We start from the raw sequence: 18,285 nt of genomic DNA, 5'->3' as shown, positions 1-18,285 counted from the left end.
TAATTAATCTATCTGTATATTTTAACACTTTTTTTTAATTACCATCTCAGTAACCAACCTTAGGAACTGAGATGTTATGTCCCTTGGGCCTGTACTTATACTGGCTCACTCACCCTTCAAACTGGAAAAAAACAATAGTGAGTACTGCTGTATGGCAATAGAATATGATGATGAGTGGGGGATATCTACCAAGAAGGGCGTCAACCAAGCCCTACCACCGAGTGAAGCTACCACTTTTATTAACTTGTTACAGATTTACTGAACAATTTTATTCAATATTCTATACTATTTAATTAAGATCTTAGTAAGAGTTTTATTTATTATGAAATGCATCGTTTTATGATGAAGTATTTTACATATTTTTAGAATAAGCATATATTCTTAAATAAAATATAACATTGGAATTAATATTTTCCTTATTGTAACAATTTTATGATATAGCTATCTTGTTATATCATTAACGCGTAATTGTAAGGTTGTATATCTACATAACCTTATAATTACTTTTTAACATACTTCATATCTTAACTATCTATACTGTCAAGTACGTTCGTAGATTACTCCCTCCTTTTTTAAGACGGTTAAAAAACATATGAACATAACTTTGCAATGACGAACATATTATTTTCTTAATTTAATGATTTTAAAAATATTTAACAAAAATACATATAATACAAAAGTTCCTAAAGATTCAAGCGTTATCCGAAAATTTTAAGACTTTTACTATTATATATTATTGCTTTAAAGTAAAATTTAAATAGAAACACTGAAAATAATAGACGCTTGTACAATGTTACATCGGTCAGACGGTAGGGACGCGAATAACAGGCAGTAACTGCTCCCGAACAAGCCGGTTTCCGAAAAGGGTACAGTACCATGGACCACATTTTCACGCTGCGGCAGATTGTACAGAAGACCGAAAAATACAATTTGCCACTATGCTTAGCGTTTGTGGACGAGAAGGCCTTTGATTCAATCAAGACGTGGGCAGTGTTGCAGGCTCTACAACGTTGCCACATTGACTATTGGTATATCGAAGTGTTGAAGTGTTTGTATAGAAACGCCACCATGTCAGTTCGAGTACAGGATCAGACCACGGAGGCAATTCAATTGCGGAGGGGCGTGAGACAAGGAGATGTAATATCTCCGAAGCTCTTCACCAATGCGATGGAAGATGCCTTCAAACTTCTGGAATGGGAATAGATTGGCATCAATATCAATGGCGAATACATCACTCACTTTCGGTTTGTCGACGTTATCGTAATCATGGCAGAATCGTTGGAAGACCTCAGCAAAATGCTCCAAGACCTCAATCGTGTTTCCCAACAGGTGGGCCTCAAAGTGAGCATGGACAAAACGAAAGTGGCCAATTCCCATGTAGCGCCCACCTCAATATCATTGGGGAACTCGATTCTCGAAGTAGTAGACGAATACGTTTATCTAGGACAAACGGTCCAACTAGGAAGATCCAACTTCGAGAAAGAGGTCACTCGGCGAATCCAACTGGGCTGGGCAGCGTCCGGGAAGTTACGCAGCGTCTTCACGTCCAAAATATCTCAGTGTCTTAAGACGAAAGTATATGAACAGTGCGTGTTACCGGTGATAACCTACGGTGCCGAGACATGGTCTCTAACTGTGGGCCTTTTAAGAAGGCTCAGAGTCACTCAGCGAGCTATGGAGCGGGCTCTGCTCGGCCTTTCTCTACGTAATCGAATCAGAAACGAGGAGATCCATAGACGAACAAAAGTAACCGACGTAGCGAAGCGAGTCACCGAGCTGAAGTGGCAATAAGCAGAGCACATTGCACGAAGGACTGATGGCCGATGGTGCAAAAAAGTTCTCGAGTGGAGACCACGTACCGGCAAGTGCAGCGTAGGGCGTCCCCCCGCGAGATGGACGGACGATTTGGTCAAGTCCGCGGGGTATCGCTGGATGCAGGCCGCTACTTACCGGTCAAGGTGGAAGTCATTGGGCCTAGTGGACGTCTTACGGCTGATATGATGATGATGAACTGCTACAAATATCAATTACAAAAATCCTTATTAAAGATCATTGTGAAGTTATTGTTACGAACGGGGTCCTTTGGGTTAGGGTCTCTTTAGCTGGTTTAACTCTTTTTAGAAAAATAAGTTAATTTTTTTTAAATTCTAATTTGAATTACGCATTCCATAGTTCCATCGACTTAACTACGTTATATATGTTATATTTTCTGTTTCTCACTACTAGCCCGTCTGTCAAAAAGATCAAGCTAACTTGAACAGGGTATAGTGCACATTCGCACAATCGATCTGTATTTACAGGAACGTTATTAACGGATCCGCTGTGCTGTATGAAAAAATAACAATATACGTACGTATTATGTGATTTATCTAAAACTAAAACATGAAACATTTAGTTCTTAAACTAATAAGATTTCACAGGTTTCCATTTTTGGATCTGTACTAAGAGTGGGTGTTCCACTAGAATAAATTTTAGGTCAAAATGTGGGTATACAATTACGTCACAATATCTTTATGTGTTATTGTAACCATTAAATTACTTGTCTTATTTAATGATTTATTTACAACATATGTAATTATTAAAATAGATTTATTCCACATTCATCCTGCTCATACATCATTCATAGACTTATGGCGTCAAATATAATAGATACTAACCAATCAAAGACAATAACATTTAGACAATTTTACTACTTTTAATTAATTTGATATATTCATAATAACAACAGTATAATGTGCATTGACAATGTTATGGTCTTTTTGAAAGAAATCCCTCAATACATCTTTCTTGGGCCACGATATTCTCTATTACCTTTAATTTAGCCTATTAATAAATTTTAATCTGTCAAAAAACATTGGATCATGGAATTAGTATTCGTACATTTGCATGGCGAATTAAAAATATTTTATGTTAAATTGTGTAAATGGATATGTAGTTCTTAAACTGGCGACCGTAGAGATCTAGAGCATAACTCCTGTATAGTTTTCAGAAACCTCATTGAAACGAATAACAAACAAAAAAAACGATTAAAAATTAAAGTTTCTTTATTATAATTTGAGCATTTAGATATGAAACAAAAAGACATTCAACTGATGGTAAAGAAAAACACCTACTATTATATTAATCCAATACACACATATCATTAACATATGGAGAGACAGTTTGTCATTAAATTACAAAAGAACAACATTATATTTAGATCTAGTAAAAACATATTAACAAAACAATAACAACCACAATGACTACTTGGAATGAATATTTTAAATTGCATCACTTAAATGCTACAACTTCTAAACACCAGTAGACCTGTCTAGTTTCAAATTTAAGATTTAAAATAAATAAAAAAAATAAAAGGACAAAATTCTATTAAAAAACGAATCAAAAAATCCTAATGTGTATCGCCACATTTGGAATTTATAATAAAATCAATTATAATATCAGAAAAATTACAACAAAGCTGCTTATAGTACACCGCTGCAAATTAATCATAGCATCTTTCTCTAAGAGAGAGGTGGATTTTTTTTTTCAAAAAAAATCATTTCTAGTTCAAGCAGTTCTAAGTCTTTATATTTCCTCTGTTTTGAATATTTTTAAGATAAACTTGAAATAAATATATTCCACATAAATTTTATACTGGGACATAGTACAACATAGATACAACAAAAAAATAATTACAAAAAATCATATTTAAGCATTTCATTTATGATTAAAATTATTCTATTCAAATAAATTAAGTATGTATATTTTTGAAATAAACACAACAATTATACTAGTGTAAAGCCTCAAGAGCCAATAAAAAGGAACATTTTAAGTCGTACAACATTGTATTCGCTGAATGTTGCCATATTTATTTGTCAGTTTAGATAAAACGTTCGTCAGTCAATTTAAAAATAAATTCGTTTTTCGAACAAATAATTGTTCTCGAAATACAATATATCTAATTATATAAGTATGGAATAATAATAAAATATGAAGATTAAGTGAATATTATCCGAGTACTTTACCTATCATTTATATTGCCACGTGGGTTCCGTATACATTAAAACCGGTCTTTTTTCCACGACATTGGCTTGCAATCGTAATTACGATTGATATTTTCAAATATCGATATAATTGTCTTGAAAAAAAATAAAAACAATTTTAAATGTACCTTAACACGTAAAACTTGGTTTAATTTATTGTAGAAGAAATAAAAAAAAAAATTGCAAAAATACCAATCAGAAATAAAACATGCTGCCGTTTGTTGTAAAGATATTTTCATATGATTATAACTCTATATAGATATTTGTTATATTCGGTTTCGGCGCAGGTGATTATTAAACAAGAAAATGTATAGAGCAATTTTGAGGTCAAGCCTCCTTGAAAATGGTTTTGTTGGGGGGGATAAATTCCCCGCCGCCATATCGGTAGTGTTAACTATTTGTTGGAAACTAACAACTTTTCTTGCTTACAGAAACAATGTAATTATTATACAATAAATTTAAATTTTCATTATTTGTTTAAATCTCTAGTGAAGTGAAAAAAAAATGATCTTTTTTTATTTCAACGATGATATAATCAATGGGTAAGTTTTTCCCCCTGGACATATAAATGATATGCAACAGTGCTCTCTCTTAGTGTGCATCCTGAGTGTTGTCGCACCGCCCGCGTAATGCGTCAGTGCAGGCGCGATGCGGGCGCGATGCGGGCGCGATGCGGGGGCGATGCGGGCGCAGTGCGTCGACCCTCAGGACGCACACTTAATCGTTAAATGCGCATATCATAGCACCATAGCCTCGTTGAATTTTCTAAAATAATAATAATTATGTAATATTATGTATACTAATTAGAATATACTTCATCAGTCATCTTTCTGTTTAATGGGTTCCAGCTCCTCGGGGTTCTCGTCCATGCTGGCAGCGGTGTCGGTTCGGGTCTTGTCTACGGGATATAACCTGGGGGACGATAAGTTAGGTTAGGCGGAATTTGTAGTAATAAAATTAATGATTTTACATTGAATAAATAAATTTAAAAAAAATATCTATAAAAGGTGGTTACTAATATAAGTAATTCTTTACCGCCCCGCTGCTCAAATATGAGAAGTTTTACCTATTTGTATTATTCTCTTGAGTTAACATAGAATTTAACCATGATTGTAAACTCTAAACCATATATGATACTTATATTCAACAGGTTCCCAAAAAATGTTATAAATGTTTCCATTGTAAGATTTAATAAAACCATCAAAGAAGTTGTGTATGCTAAGGGTATTTATAACATTAAACGCCTTCGCGGATGATTACGTCTTGGTAATGAACAATTGCCTCCAGGGCTTTACAAAAATAATTCGCTGGTTCTTCTCAGGTCGGAGGTGTGTTTTTCCGAACTGGTGGTAGAATTTTGACGATCAATAAGAAAGTGTAATGCTCCTCTGTTGAGTAAAGATACTTGAATTTGAATATTGTAGCCACAGTTAGCCTCATACAATGTATTATCATTCGCGCCTATCCATTTGTCCATTTTGGGTTGGCAATATACCGTCAGTCTGATGCCATTTGTGTACCAACCATACATCATATATTCTAAAGCCATACTTAATTTGTGTTAGAAGAGTGAGTTGTGCCGAAACGATTAAACTAGATCAAAATAAAAAAAAATTGGTAATTCCAGGTAAATTTGGAATAAAATTTAAAGGTGCCTCACCATCTTTGGTACAAGTAGACGAGGAAGACGAGGTCGTCGCGGAAACAGGCCACGCGGTGCGCGGTGGGCATGGTGATGATGAAGGCGAACACGTCGTCGATGAACGTGTTGAAGGCCTTGTACATGAAGGCGCGCCACGGCAGCGCCGCCACCGAGCGCAGCCGGTAGTTCACGAACAGCTGCGGCAGCATCAGCAGGAACCCGAACGCGTACACGCCGTTCACCACGCTCGTCAGCGCCCACGAGTACCAGCTGCGGGCATATGGCACATTATATCGCTGATACGTCGCATAGATCAGTTGACGTTTATGGTTACTTATCTGCTCTTTGGGGTAAAGTTTCAAATCGTATAAAATCAAGAAATAAGAGTAAGCTCTGTCTTAGGAGGTTTTTGAAATCTGATTGTTATTTCGAATTCATTTGCGACATTAGTTTGGACTTAATAATATGTTCCGAGAGCAAGCCCCGCATACCTCCCACCGCACTTTATGTGGGGGAAACGCGTAACGCGTTTTTCCAGCGAGATAAAAAAAAGCAGCTCTGTGAACGCTGTACGACGAACGTACCCGCGGTGCGGCTCGTACAGCAGCGAGTAGAGCGCGCCGGCGCCGCACAGCGGGTAGAGCAGCAGCGCGAGGTAGCGCATGGCCTCGCGGTCGGCGCGCGCCGTGCTGCGCTCGGCCGCGTCCGCGCGCGCGCGCCACACGCGCAGCCGCCAGCCCTCGCGCGCCACGCGCACGTGCAGCACCACGCTCACCTTCCACGCCTGCCGAGCGATACGATTCGCACTTTACTATCTCTTCAAATCGCTTAAATACTTGCAGGTCTTATTAGCCAATATTTTCTTAACATCTCAGTAATAGTGAAATATCCCCACACTGTATGAAGTATTACAGTATTGTAGAGAAAACCTGTTATTTGTGAACCCTACCTGTAGTCACCATGACTTCTAATGGCTTTAACGGTTATTACTTGAAATCTATCTTAAGGAGATAATAGTAGTTACATATTTTATGCATAAAAAATATTTTCTATTGCTTTATTCATTTAGATAATAGAGATGTGAATGTGAATTCGTCTATCTGTTCCCTCAGCGAAATTATGCTTTAATAATAATTTAACAAAATTAAAAGTTTTAGGGCATTAAGACAAGTATAACTCGTTATTTTATAACAAAAAAGAAAGTAAATATAAATATCAACATTACCTCTATTACTGCACTGATACCGGCGGGAACGAGAACTAACAATGAAGTTTGTTCATCTAGTAGATAAAAGAAAATGACTAATTGTGAGAAAGCACGCCAAATTACGGTCCGAGCAGAGAGACCAGCCAGGGACCGCTTTCGCTTCCAAAAAGACACATCATTCTTGAATGCCAGAAAGTCAAATAACAACTGCAAACAAGAAAATTTAGATCACATTTGTAACTTACTAAAACAAATATTTAAAAGTATTTATAAACACAATAATGGAAACTTGAACAGGAACCAAGATGGCCCAATGGTTAGAACAAGTGCATCTTAACCAATGACTGTGGATTCAAGACCAGGCAAGCACCACTGAAATTAGCACTTAATTGGTGTTTCTAATTCCTCTTGTGCTTGGTGGTGAAGAGGAAAATCATGGGGAAGCCTGCATGTGTCTATTTTCAATGAAATTTGATACATGTTTATCCATAAGCTGTCATTGGATCAGCATGGTGAAATTAGCTCCAAACTGTCTTTTCTAAGGGAGAGGAGGCCTTAGCCCAATAATGGGTGTGCTGCTTAACTTCACTACATTTATTGTTAAATAGAATAAGTTATGGAAAAGCAATATATTTGTGAATAGTAATAATTTGTTTGAATTAATACCATTTATTAACAACAGTGACAATTAATATTTAATGACAACTTACATGACAGCTAGCAATTAAAACAGTTGCAGATAGTAAATAAAGATTGGTGTCAGCAAATATTCCCTTAACATCATCAACGTCTTTATCGCTGAAACCCAAGCCATGTAGTTGTTCCAATGCAAGTCGCACATGCAATGCCAGGCGCAGAGAACCATATGTAGCTGGAGCTACAGTGACTGTTACATTAACTTCCGGTGTGCTGCTGTTCAGCAGTTGCAAATGGGAAATTCGAGATTTTAAAACATTATGCTGTATTATAGGAAGGAATTTTTCACCTCGTACTCTGCAAATAAAATTTAAAAAAATTAAAATTATGCCTTAATTAAAATTAAGACAATGATTTAAAAAAACAAATTACCTTATATAAGGATATAATTCAGCAGGTATTTTATGAACAGGCAGATTTAAGTTGTCAGTTAAAATTGCTAATGGTGCAACTGTAGCTATGTGTGAGTATGGCTTAAGCTTTTTTTCCGTGTTTTGTTTTTTTCCTTCATCCTGAAAAATAAATATTATTGATCACTTTATTAGTTATAAACAACTTACTTTTTTAGTAAAAATACAATATTAACATTTGTTAATGTTTATTTCATAACTCACTACACTAAATAAGTTTTAGTCAGTGCATAATATTCTGGTTATCTTATGAAATTTACTGCAATATAACTAAACAATAATTACAAACTTACATTGGACTGTAGAAGATTAAATGTAGCGGCTTGTGGTTCAGTGTGTGTTACTAGAGGTAATGTGTGAACGGACTCTGTACGAAATATGTCAATAAAATCGTCGTAAAGCCGTTTTTCATCTAATAAAACTGCATGCATATAAAATGTTCCATTGTTACGGGTCTTACGAGGTATTTTCAGTGTCACCACCCTAAAATTTCACTTTAAATTAGAATAATATAAATTCTAAGCGTAATCGATAGCACAGAAACATCACTTACACTGTTGCTTCATTCCGATAATCAAACTTTAAGGAAGTATGTACTTTATTTAAAGATGCCTCATAGATTCCATTTCTATAAGGATACTCCTTAACGGAAGTATATAATACTAGATGCTGTACAGGATTTGATGCTAGATAATTTGAAAAACATCTTTCGCCACGACTACATTCCGGTGGAATAAAAATTTCGGCTAATGTCCAAATTGTATTAATTACATATCCCGCAAAAATAAGTGACAAAATCAAAGTAATTGAAATGTACTTCATGCTTTTCTCGTTTTGTTTGTATTTATAGTTAACTAAAACTATAAATTTTACGCAGGCTTATCACGATACCCAGACATAATTCATTGCTAAGATAAAAACTATTTAAGAATATGACATTGACATTTGTCAATTTTGACATAATGTGACATGGCGATTTGCTTGATTTTATAAGCAAAAACACAAATTAACGCATATTAGTAATTTAATCTCAGTATTAAATACATTCAAAATTAAAAACGCAAATTCATAGATAAAGTTTAATAAAAAAAAAATATTTATATTAAATTCAAAAGATTTTTTTAAGTGCTGCAATATATTTTTGGTTTTTTTACAACATGTAACACTAAGCTTAATAAAGTCGACGGCGTAGGAACGTAATAAATCGGTGTCTCCAAGGAAATAATATTGATGTTTTATGTTTTTTATTAAATTTTGAGGGTAAGTTTCTTACAGTCTGCTCGATGTTAATTAATTGACCTCTTTGATTTTCCAAATAACATATGGTGTATGTGGCAAAGTGTTTTGACAGTTGTCAGAGGTGTTTGATATTTTGTTTATATTTCAGAATGAGGGATGTATTGCTCAATTTTTGAAGATTGATTTATTACGGAGGACGTCCGAAGACATAAAAAAATGTTAAGAAATCAGTGTATAACATATCCTAAACAAGGTAGCCATGGATCCTAAAGAATTAAGGGCCAACGCACCACTCAGTATAAGCTTAAGTGATGACAGTACTAAATATGTCCACAGCAGCCCAACGCTGCCAGGTAACAAAAGCAAATCATATCATGAAATTGGATCAAACTCAATGGGCAAGGTGGATGCGGCGGCCGCGCGGCCGTGCGCTATTATTGGACCTGATCGGGTGCTCACTCAAACCTCTAGTGATGTTTATTTAAAAAAAGCGCCAGTTGAACCTTGGCCTTGTTCAGATAATACATACCGTCAACCACCTGATTACCCAAACAAGTTATCTGAATATCCCCCTATCAGGAACATATCACCAAGACAAACATTCCAAGAAAATATGCAGCGGGTAATGGTTCCACCTACATATAATTCCATAAAAAATAGTGATGAAAGTAGTTTAAAAAATTCAAAGTTAAATATGCCGCAAGAGGCTAAATACTGTGATGTGCCTTATAATATGAATTCTGCAACCAATGAACTAAAAAGTGTTAGAAATGCTGACATGCCTATGTCTAGTGTTAATCCTGCTTATAGTAGAGCAGTACCGCATTATGGGTGGCCTACTGGTGTTAGTGTTCGGCCTCCGAGACCTTATGGTGCTCCTGAAATTTACCAGTTTCAAGAATATCCCGGTGGTGTTGGTCCAAGACCTGTGACAATACCACATCCTCACAGGGTACATCGTGAAGAAGCTGCTCAAGTTTATTCGGAACGTTTTTATCAAGAAGCTAATATACGGTTTAAGCCATACCCTGTTTTGAAAGAAAAGCATCAACAAACAAGGTATGACTATATAAATAATTATCAAAATAATTTTCATCCACCTGTGTCATTCGCACCTCACAAATATGATTTACAAAAATCAATACACCCGCATCCATATCCGGTTTATTCCCAAGTACCGTTAAAATACCTGGATAGAAGAGTCCATGAATCTTTTGTAGATGGTTACCAAAGATCTAATCAACAACCAAATTTTAATCCTCAATTTCATAACCAAGTTATTCACCCTTCATACGGTCCAACATCAGGGAATTGCATACAAAATAAGTCTTTTACAGATTTATCAGCTAAAGCAATGGCTGCAAATAAGTTGCCATATGAAACTAATAACAAAATTTATGTTGAGTTAGATACTTCTCGTAACAAAGGTTACCCCATGCCTGAGAATGTTTATTATAATGAAATTAATCATACACAGCATATGAGGAGTGAAATTTTATTACAAAATTACCCCACATTGAATATGCATTCTATGCCACAACATCAAATCTATAGAAGAGAGAATATACCTTTAAAACATTATGAGTATAATGTCCATCATAGGAATATAGATCAGTCTGTAAATATAAATTATTCATTACCAAGAATACCTTTACAATTTTCACCAAACACTGTTGCGATTTCTCCTTCTGACTCAAACACTAGTAATGATACTGCACATACTGTAGGAACAGGTCAAGAGGACTGTGGGTATGTAAGCCAATCATCATCTAACAGTGCGAGAAGTTTGGATGCTAACAATATGTCAGCTCATAAAGACAGATACAGAAGACATGACTACAACAACCAAACAATTCATAGAAATTTACATATTAATAATTCTGAAAAAAACCCTAAAAATAAAATAAATTCTTCAAGCAAAAAGAACATTGATGTTAGACAATTTTTACAAATGTGGAATGAAGGAGAAGATGAGGCCAGTGAATCCAATAAAGAGATTGTGACACAAATTCATCAAAATAATTTTTCTATACCATCTAAAGCGACTAATAATCAGGAACAACTCTATGTTCTTGGATTAGTAAATGTACCTAGTGAGGAACTTAGTAAATACGAACATATACAGAAAATTTCTAAACTTCCTGAAAATATAAAAGGTTATAACAACATAGAATTGTTAAATCAATATGAAGAACTTTTGGAATCACCAATTAACAATAACTTTAAAAATATTCAAAAAGTACATAAAGATCATAACTCGTCTAAAAGACCAAATGATAAAGAAATTGTAACTTTGCCACGGCCAGTTTCTCCTTTAGATGTAGAAGCAAAAATTAGCCAATCTGTTATTCATAAAGAAGTAGGTTGTAACTTTGAAATAAAACCTTGTAGTCCCGAAATGTTAAATGTAGAAGTTGCAACACCAATACAGAGTATACTAGGGGAAAGAATTATTGAAAAAGTTGCTAACCCAATCACTAATACATCCAAGTCACCAAGGCTATCAATGAATGATGACAATAGAAATCATAGTAATATTAAAATTGCAAGTTGTGATATGATTAGTAAACAATATACTGTTAATAACTATGCTAATGGGATAAAAAACAACCATTATAATGTTCAAGACTTTGACAGCAATTCCGGTATATGCTTAGCCTCTCTCCCGAGATTAGATAATGACATCGAGCTTAATTTTCCTGAAATTAATCAACAATTTATAAAAGCAAATAAAATTGAATCTGAATCAAATCTGTTTCAAAAGGATTTAGTGCAATTGAATTTAGACCAAGTCAGCCATGAAAAGAACAATTTCCATCAAAACAGTACCAACTTACCATCACAATTTTGTTTGGGTTCTGCGCCTGAAAAAGAATTTTCCAAATTAAGTAAATATAGGAAGAACAAAAAATGTGACTTAATGCCTAAAGAAGATATTCTAGAAAAAAGCAATGTAGGTACAGCGCAACAGCGAATAAACAGTGTAATTATAAAAAATCCAGATACTAAATTACCTGAAGATACTAATAACTCTTGCTCTACTACCAACAACACTTTGAGTGAGAATATAAATAACAACTATAATACGGATCAAAATTCTGAAAACCTTCTTTCTTCTTTACTGCCTGATAACAGTGAAAATAATAAAATGTTGTCTTTCGACACAGCTATTGATTTTAGCTTAAATAAAACTGAAGAAACGAATTCGTACGATTGCCTTAGTAAATGTAATGATGAACCAGATTACTTTAGTGATAATGAGAATATAAATTTTTCATCTGTAACAGTAATTGATAAAGAAATTATATCAAAAGACCAACCTATAGAGTTACAAATAAAAGAGATAAAAGAAATTGAAACCGTTGAAGATGTTACTATTAACAATAATGCATTGATATCTTATGAAATGGCGATAGATGACCCAAACAAAGAAAATAGTATCCCTGTTATAAAAAACATTTCAAATATAACTGAAATTGAAGAGTATGCTAATCTACAACAAAATAGTACAGGTGATATAATCCAGGGAAACGACTGCTTAGGTGTATCCTTCACTGTATCGGAAATAGTTGATGAAGAAAATATCAAAAATAATCAAATATTTACAACAATTCCGGATGTAATTAGTGATAAAGTAGAAAATTACCTTGAGAAAAACTTAGAGACTATCGAATTTGAATCTACACTAGACTCCGATGAAAAAGAAGTTGAAAGTAATAGTGATACAATCACCGCAAACGAAAATAAATGTGATGATGATGATAAAATGCATGTCATATTAGAAACTGAAGCTGAAACTACCGAGGATAAAAATATTAACATTATCACTGCAAGAGAGAACAGTACGATAGAGACTGTACTTAGTAAAGTAATTAAAAACAAAATTAATGAAGGATCTATTTTGCAAAATGCAACGTCAGTAGAAAATAATAAAGAAGATTTAACTGGAGTTTTTGATGAAATAAAAGAAATTGTAAATAGTACGGAAAATAAAAATGGCGAAAAAGAAAAAATCTTAATGCCAGATATAATTGAAACAAAAGATATAAATGAGGAGCTTGAGCAGCTTCAATATGTGAAATCTTATCCTATAGATGACCATTTAGAAGTAAATTACAAAACCTACGATTATAATGCCATACCAAAATTGAAAGATTCTTTATTGAAAGACAGTAGTCAAGACACAAACATGATTGAAACGAAGGTGAATGACTACATGACCACATTAAATTCATCCGAATGTAGTAGTAACTGTGAAAAACGAATACCCCATTCGCCACTCAATAATGTTGACTTAAAAAGTTCAGAAAAGAAGGAAGAGGAACTTTCAAATCGGAATCAAGACAAAAATTGCAATAACAAAGAATTAGTTCCGTGTACAAATATCAATAATGAAAATCTAAAAGACAATCAAGAAATTAGCTTTAGTAAAGAAAAAGAAAATATTAAAAATGATGTTGATGAGTTCAGCAATAAGCTGAAAATGACTAAAGCTATTAAAAGTCCATATAGAAAAAGAAAATATAGTTATTTTGCCAAAGAACTTTATTCATCTAGAATTCAAAAACTTCTTACATTCAATGAAGGGATTTGCAAAGTAATACCAAATAATGTTTTTAAAACAACAGAAAAACTAACCAAAGCAGATACTTCAGACGTAATATTAAACGAAGATGATAAAAAAGAAAGCAAAGACGTAGAAATAAAGAGTGCTGTGCAAAATGATGTAGATGATATCATAGATGTCTCTGAAAGTTGTGCAAACGAAGATCAAATAATTAATTGTAGTTCTTTTAAAACCCAAAGAGACGGCAAAGATTTTAAAAAAAGTACAGAAGATGAAACATTTCTTAATGAGGAAAACTGTACAAAAACGACAAATTGCGCCCCTCTTATGCGACTAAATGTTTTAAAAAGATCTTTATCAGAATCAGCATTAGGAGATTACGAAGAAAATGAAAACCTTTCACTCTTTGCTCCTGCCAAACGTAAAAAAAGAAGTCATAACATTGTAAACCCTGTGATTTCAGAAGAATTGTGTAGTATAATACAAACTAACCGAAGAAATTCTATATCGACATTCTACAATGACGACAACGTATTTATACTTATAGACAATGATATAATTATAACCGAAGAACAAGATGATACAGACAAAATGTACTACACTGAAATACCTGATGATATATCAAATAATATTACGCAAAATGATTTTTCAAATAATGAAAATACTACTTTAAACACAGAAATGGTTTCAGTTGAGACAAATCTGCTCTGTGAGTATTCGAATAATTTAAATTTTATCGAAGAAAAAACCGTCGAAGAATCATGGGTAGAAGACGTTGCTTGTATAGAAACAGTAGTGAGCGACGACATAACTGATGATATTGATTATGAAAATGTGTCACCTAAAAAGAATAATATAGACGATGAAACTGTAAGCGATGACTCTCCTATATTTTGTGATAGTAAACATATAAACAAAATAAAAAACATATATGGTAACAATATGTGTAGTAGCGATACACAAATACTGCAAACCTTATATATGACTCCGCAAATGAATGTTAATAAAACTCTTGTTGATATAGAATCTCATAGTTTAGATAAATATCAAGACTATAAGACATTAGATCTTTCACTGGAAAATGGTCATCTTGATAAAACTGAAAAAGGGATTCTTACATACGACACGTGTGAAGTTACAAATGAAAAAGAAAACATAAGCGAAGAAGATATAACTATCACAAAAATAAAACAAAATAAACAGATAAACGACTTTTACGTTACAAGTGAATATAATGAAGAAAAAGAAAAATGCATAGTGCACTCATGCGAATCTAATAATGATTATTTGATGAGTTCAACAAATGCTTTATCTAGTTATTCAAATTCAAGTTCACCTGAAGTGTCTTCAACAACATCGGAGGAGAAAAATTCAAGCATTTTATTAAAAATAACAAATCATAATGGGTCTAGAGTGTCAAAAATTAATGAAATTGGATCCTTGGATCGATTAAGTTATAAACTCACCGAAAAAAAGGAGTACCAGAATTATAACACAAATTTTAGTACGTCAGGGACATTGATTACAAAAGCTGCTCAAAAATACATACCACCTTTGAAAGAAAGCATACGTGATCTCAAAATAAAACTTACCTTACCTCAACATCGTCTTCATACCTTGAAACAGTTACAAGTATCCAAAGTGGAACCAAAGATAGATAATATAATAAAATATATTAATAATAATACAAAAAAAGAAATACCAAAAAAAAAGAAACCAAAATTCGAAGATGTTCTTAAAAGTATAGATGAAATTCAATTTAAAAAACATAAAGACAAAATAAAACGAGGGAAAAATGTAATACCAAAAGTAGTTATAAAAAAAAGTGAAGATGGGGCACATTATGCCAGTAGCAAAAGATTCGATCACAAAGAAACATATAACCCGGACCTAACCGGTAGAAAATGGCAACCTTGGGTTTTCCTTGAAAAGAATAATTTCATTGATAAAATGGCTATTAAGAAAAAAGTAAACGCCGTGTATTGTCACCGAAAAAACAATTACGTATTAGCGGAAAAGTTTAGAAAATACAAATCAGTTTATAATGCCAATTTTGTCATATCCCAACCTAGCTCTGACAATTCAGCCAAGGGAACCTTGAAATATACAATTAGGTTGAAGCACAAATAAATAATATTTATGCACTTCCCTGACTTGGACATATGATTTTAAGCCATCGTGGCTGTTCCTAATAATACATCCCACCACAGTACGGTCTTAAGTCTATCAAATACATTCCTTTATTGCATCAAAGATATATTTATAGTTACCCATATAAGTTCGCTACTTAGATTTATTTAAATTATTATTAAACAAAGCCAAAATGTAATACGAAGTGATAAATATGTTACAAGATATACGCGAACTGATCAGATCTGTAATTTGTTGATTTGTTAAATTTCTATTGTTTTGTTACTTCTCTCATTCCCTTTTTAAAATAATTAATCGCAAATTTTATTTCTATTTCCTATTATGTTTATTATTGTTATAATGTTTAACGTTAACGCACGGTAGCCATAATGAGTATTAATATTGTTCATTTTTAAATCGTAACGATTTAGAAACTAAGTATTTTTGAAATTGTAAATAGATAAGATAATTGTGTTATTTCATAAGTTCAATAATTTATGTTTCATTGCAAACATAATATATTATTCTTTCAACTGAGTAATGCAGTTTGCATTTTACAGTTGTTGATTGAGGGTATTGTGCGATTATTAAGAAACCTTTTTTAAAAATTTGATATCGTATTGCTCACGTAAATTTAAGCTCACCAAAATTTAGAAGTTAGATGAAGACGAAATATTAATTTAATCAAAAGTACAAAAATCGCAGGCAGTAAATATTGCGAACTAAAGTTTTATATTTTCTCACGACAGCTGGACCATATTCGACAAATTAAATAAAAAAAGTCTTAATCTTTAAAGCCATGTGATGTGTATGTGATTAATGAATTATTATTCGTCGTGAGTAAAAATTGGTAGTTTGTTCTCAGTGTACATTTCAATACATCTGTAAATATTGTACCTCTTTCCGCAGACACCGCTAATTTAAAAATATTTGTACGATGTTTGCATGATTTACGAAAAAGATCGTTTTAATTAAATAACCAAATACTCAAATATATATAACGTAGCAGAATTTTATTGTTTGCTTGATTTGTCAACCATTTGAAGATATATCTTTAAACAGTTGGTAAATCTGTATAAAATATTTGTTTACGAGAAGAAAAATAAATAGTAAAATGAAACACGAAGTGCCTGTTAACTAATGTAATTAAAACAATATAAAATAATTCTTATAAATATATTTATTTAAAACCAAATTAATATTTACATTGTTCGTTATCATGCGAGGTAATAGAATTATTATTTTATCTAAAGACATATTTAAATAAGTATTATTTAAGTTCTACAGTGCCTTCCAAAACATGAATAATATATTCATACGAAATGGTAAAAAAAACATCCATAATCTTTGTGTTTTATCATTATGATATATAATTAATCTGTGAACCGTTTTATGTTTTATTTTTAATGTGTTTGCTCATAAAACTTCACACGTTTTGTAAGGTGCTTCGAAATGAAGATGAAACAAAATTTAAAAAGTTCTGTGAGTCATGTGATCTCAAAGAAGCTCCATTCAAAGTTTTGGTACATTAGTGCCTCAATCATGTTTCTATAAAATACTATTTTTATATTATATACAGGGTGTTATATAAATATACCAAAAATGTGCTTTTATGTGCAAGTGTTGCCTTCGTAGATATGTAATTAATAAGAAAATAATTGTAAGTAGAGTTTACTTTAAGAACTGTTTGTATGTTGGATACGACTGTTTTAATTTATGATAGATTTTATACTATTATTATTTTATAAGGTGGGTATTCGTAGAGTGTAAACAAGTTACTAATTGTAATACAAAATGTACAAAGATATTGCTAACTAAAAATATGACTAATTAATTTCAGTTGTGTATATTTTAGCAATTTTAACCGTTAATTTTTATAAAAAAAATGAATAAAACGATAAATATTATTATTTAGAGGTTAAAATACGTTAGCATAGAGTTATTTTCAAATGAGTCCTAATGACTGAAATAAGGGTGTATTTATTGCGAAATTCAATGATCTTTTATTTCTTAGTATGTTTGTTACGCACCATTGAGTGGATTGTTGAGTTTTCTGCACTTGTTGGGAATTTGTTATTGAATAAATATTTTACTGTGGTTAAAGCACTTTAATTAAGGGTTACGGTTATACCTAATTTTAATTAATATTAAGTATTCGTTCGACGTTTAATGTTAATGCATATCTTATGCCAGTAACGCACGTGATAGTGTGTCGTGTTATACGTTATATTATCACTATTGCTCCACACATACATAATATCAAGTGAACGGTGAGCGAGGGATTCATTTAAATAGATTTATTGTTTTCGAGTGGTACCTAGTTTTGAAAATTGTTTAAAATTGACCAAATAAATGTGTTCTAAATAAAAAGG

The 18,285-nt window shown here is 32.8% G+C and overlaps 2 protein-coding genes across 2 annotated transcripts; one reads left to right on the top strand and one right to left on the bottom strand.

Moving 5' to 3' along the window:
* Positions 1-3,026: 3,026 nt before the first annotated feature.
* LOC113401065 (lipid scramblase CLPTM1L) lies at positions 3,027-8,896 on the bottom strand. Its single transcript, XM_064215431.1, has 8 exons — positions 8,531-8,896; positions 8,271-8,460; positions 7,940-8,079; positions 7,582-7,864; positions 6,890-7,078; positions 6,249-6,448; positions 5,683-5,934; positions 3,027-4,934 (listed from the first exon to the last, which is right to left on the bottom strand). The coding sequence occupies exons 1-8, from the start codon at positions 8,797-8,799 to the stop codon at positions 4,841-4,843; spliced, it is 1,617 nt and encodes a 538-aa protein (XP_064071501.1). The 5' UTR covers positions 8,800-8,896; the 3' UTR covers positions 3,027-4,840.
* Positions 8,897-9,130: 234 nt separating this feature from the next.
* LOC113401093 (putative leucine-rich repeat-containing protein DDB_G0290503) lies at positions 9,131-18,283 on the top strand. Its single transcript, XM_026640826.2, has 2 exons — positions 9,131-9,237; positions 9,365-18,283. The coding sequence occupies exon 2, from the start codon at positions 9,476-9,478 to the stop codon at positions 15,911-15,913; it is 6,438 nt and encodes a 2,145-aa protein (XP_026496611.2). The 5' UTR covers positions 9,131-9,237; positions 9,365-9,475; the 3' UTR covers positions 15,914-18,283.
* The last annotated feature ends 2 nt before the right edge of the window (positions 18,284-18,285 follow it).

Source organism: Vanessa tameamea, chromosome 2 (assembly GCF_037043105.1).
Source record: "Vanessa tameamea isolate UH-Manoa-2023 chromosome 2, ilVanTame1 primary haplotype, whole genome shotgun sequence".
Classification (NCBI taxonomy): domain Eukaryota; kingdom Metazoa; phylum Arthropoda; class Insecta; order Lepidoptera; family Nymphalidae; genus Vanessa; species Vanessa tameamea.
This window is presented reverse-complemented; position numbering and strand designations above follow the sequence as displayed.

Excerpts from the sequence above, each read along its gene's own strand:
- LOC113401065 (XM_064215431.1), bottom strand. The coding sequence starts at position 8,799 with ATGAAGTACATTTCAATTACTTTGATTTTGTCACTTATTTTTGCGGGA. Across the intron at positions 8,461-8,530 it reads TATCGGAATGAAGCAACAGT|GGTGGTGACACTGAAAATAC; the intron begins GTAAGTGATGTT and ends GTGAAATTTTAG. Across the intron at positions 7,079-7,581 it reads TTTTAATTGCTAGCTGTCAT|TTGTTATTTGACTTTCTGGC; the intron begins GTAAGTTGTCAT and ends TCTTGTTTGCAG.
- LOC113401093 (XM_026640826.2), top strand. The coding sequence starts at position 9,476 with ATGGATCCTAAAGAATTAAGGGCCAACGCACCACTCAGTATAAGCTTA.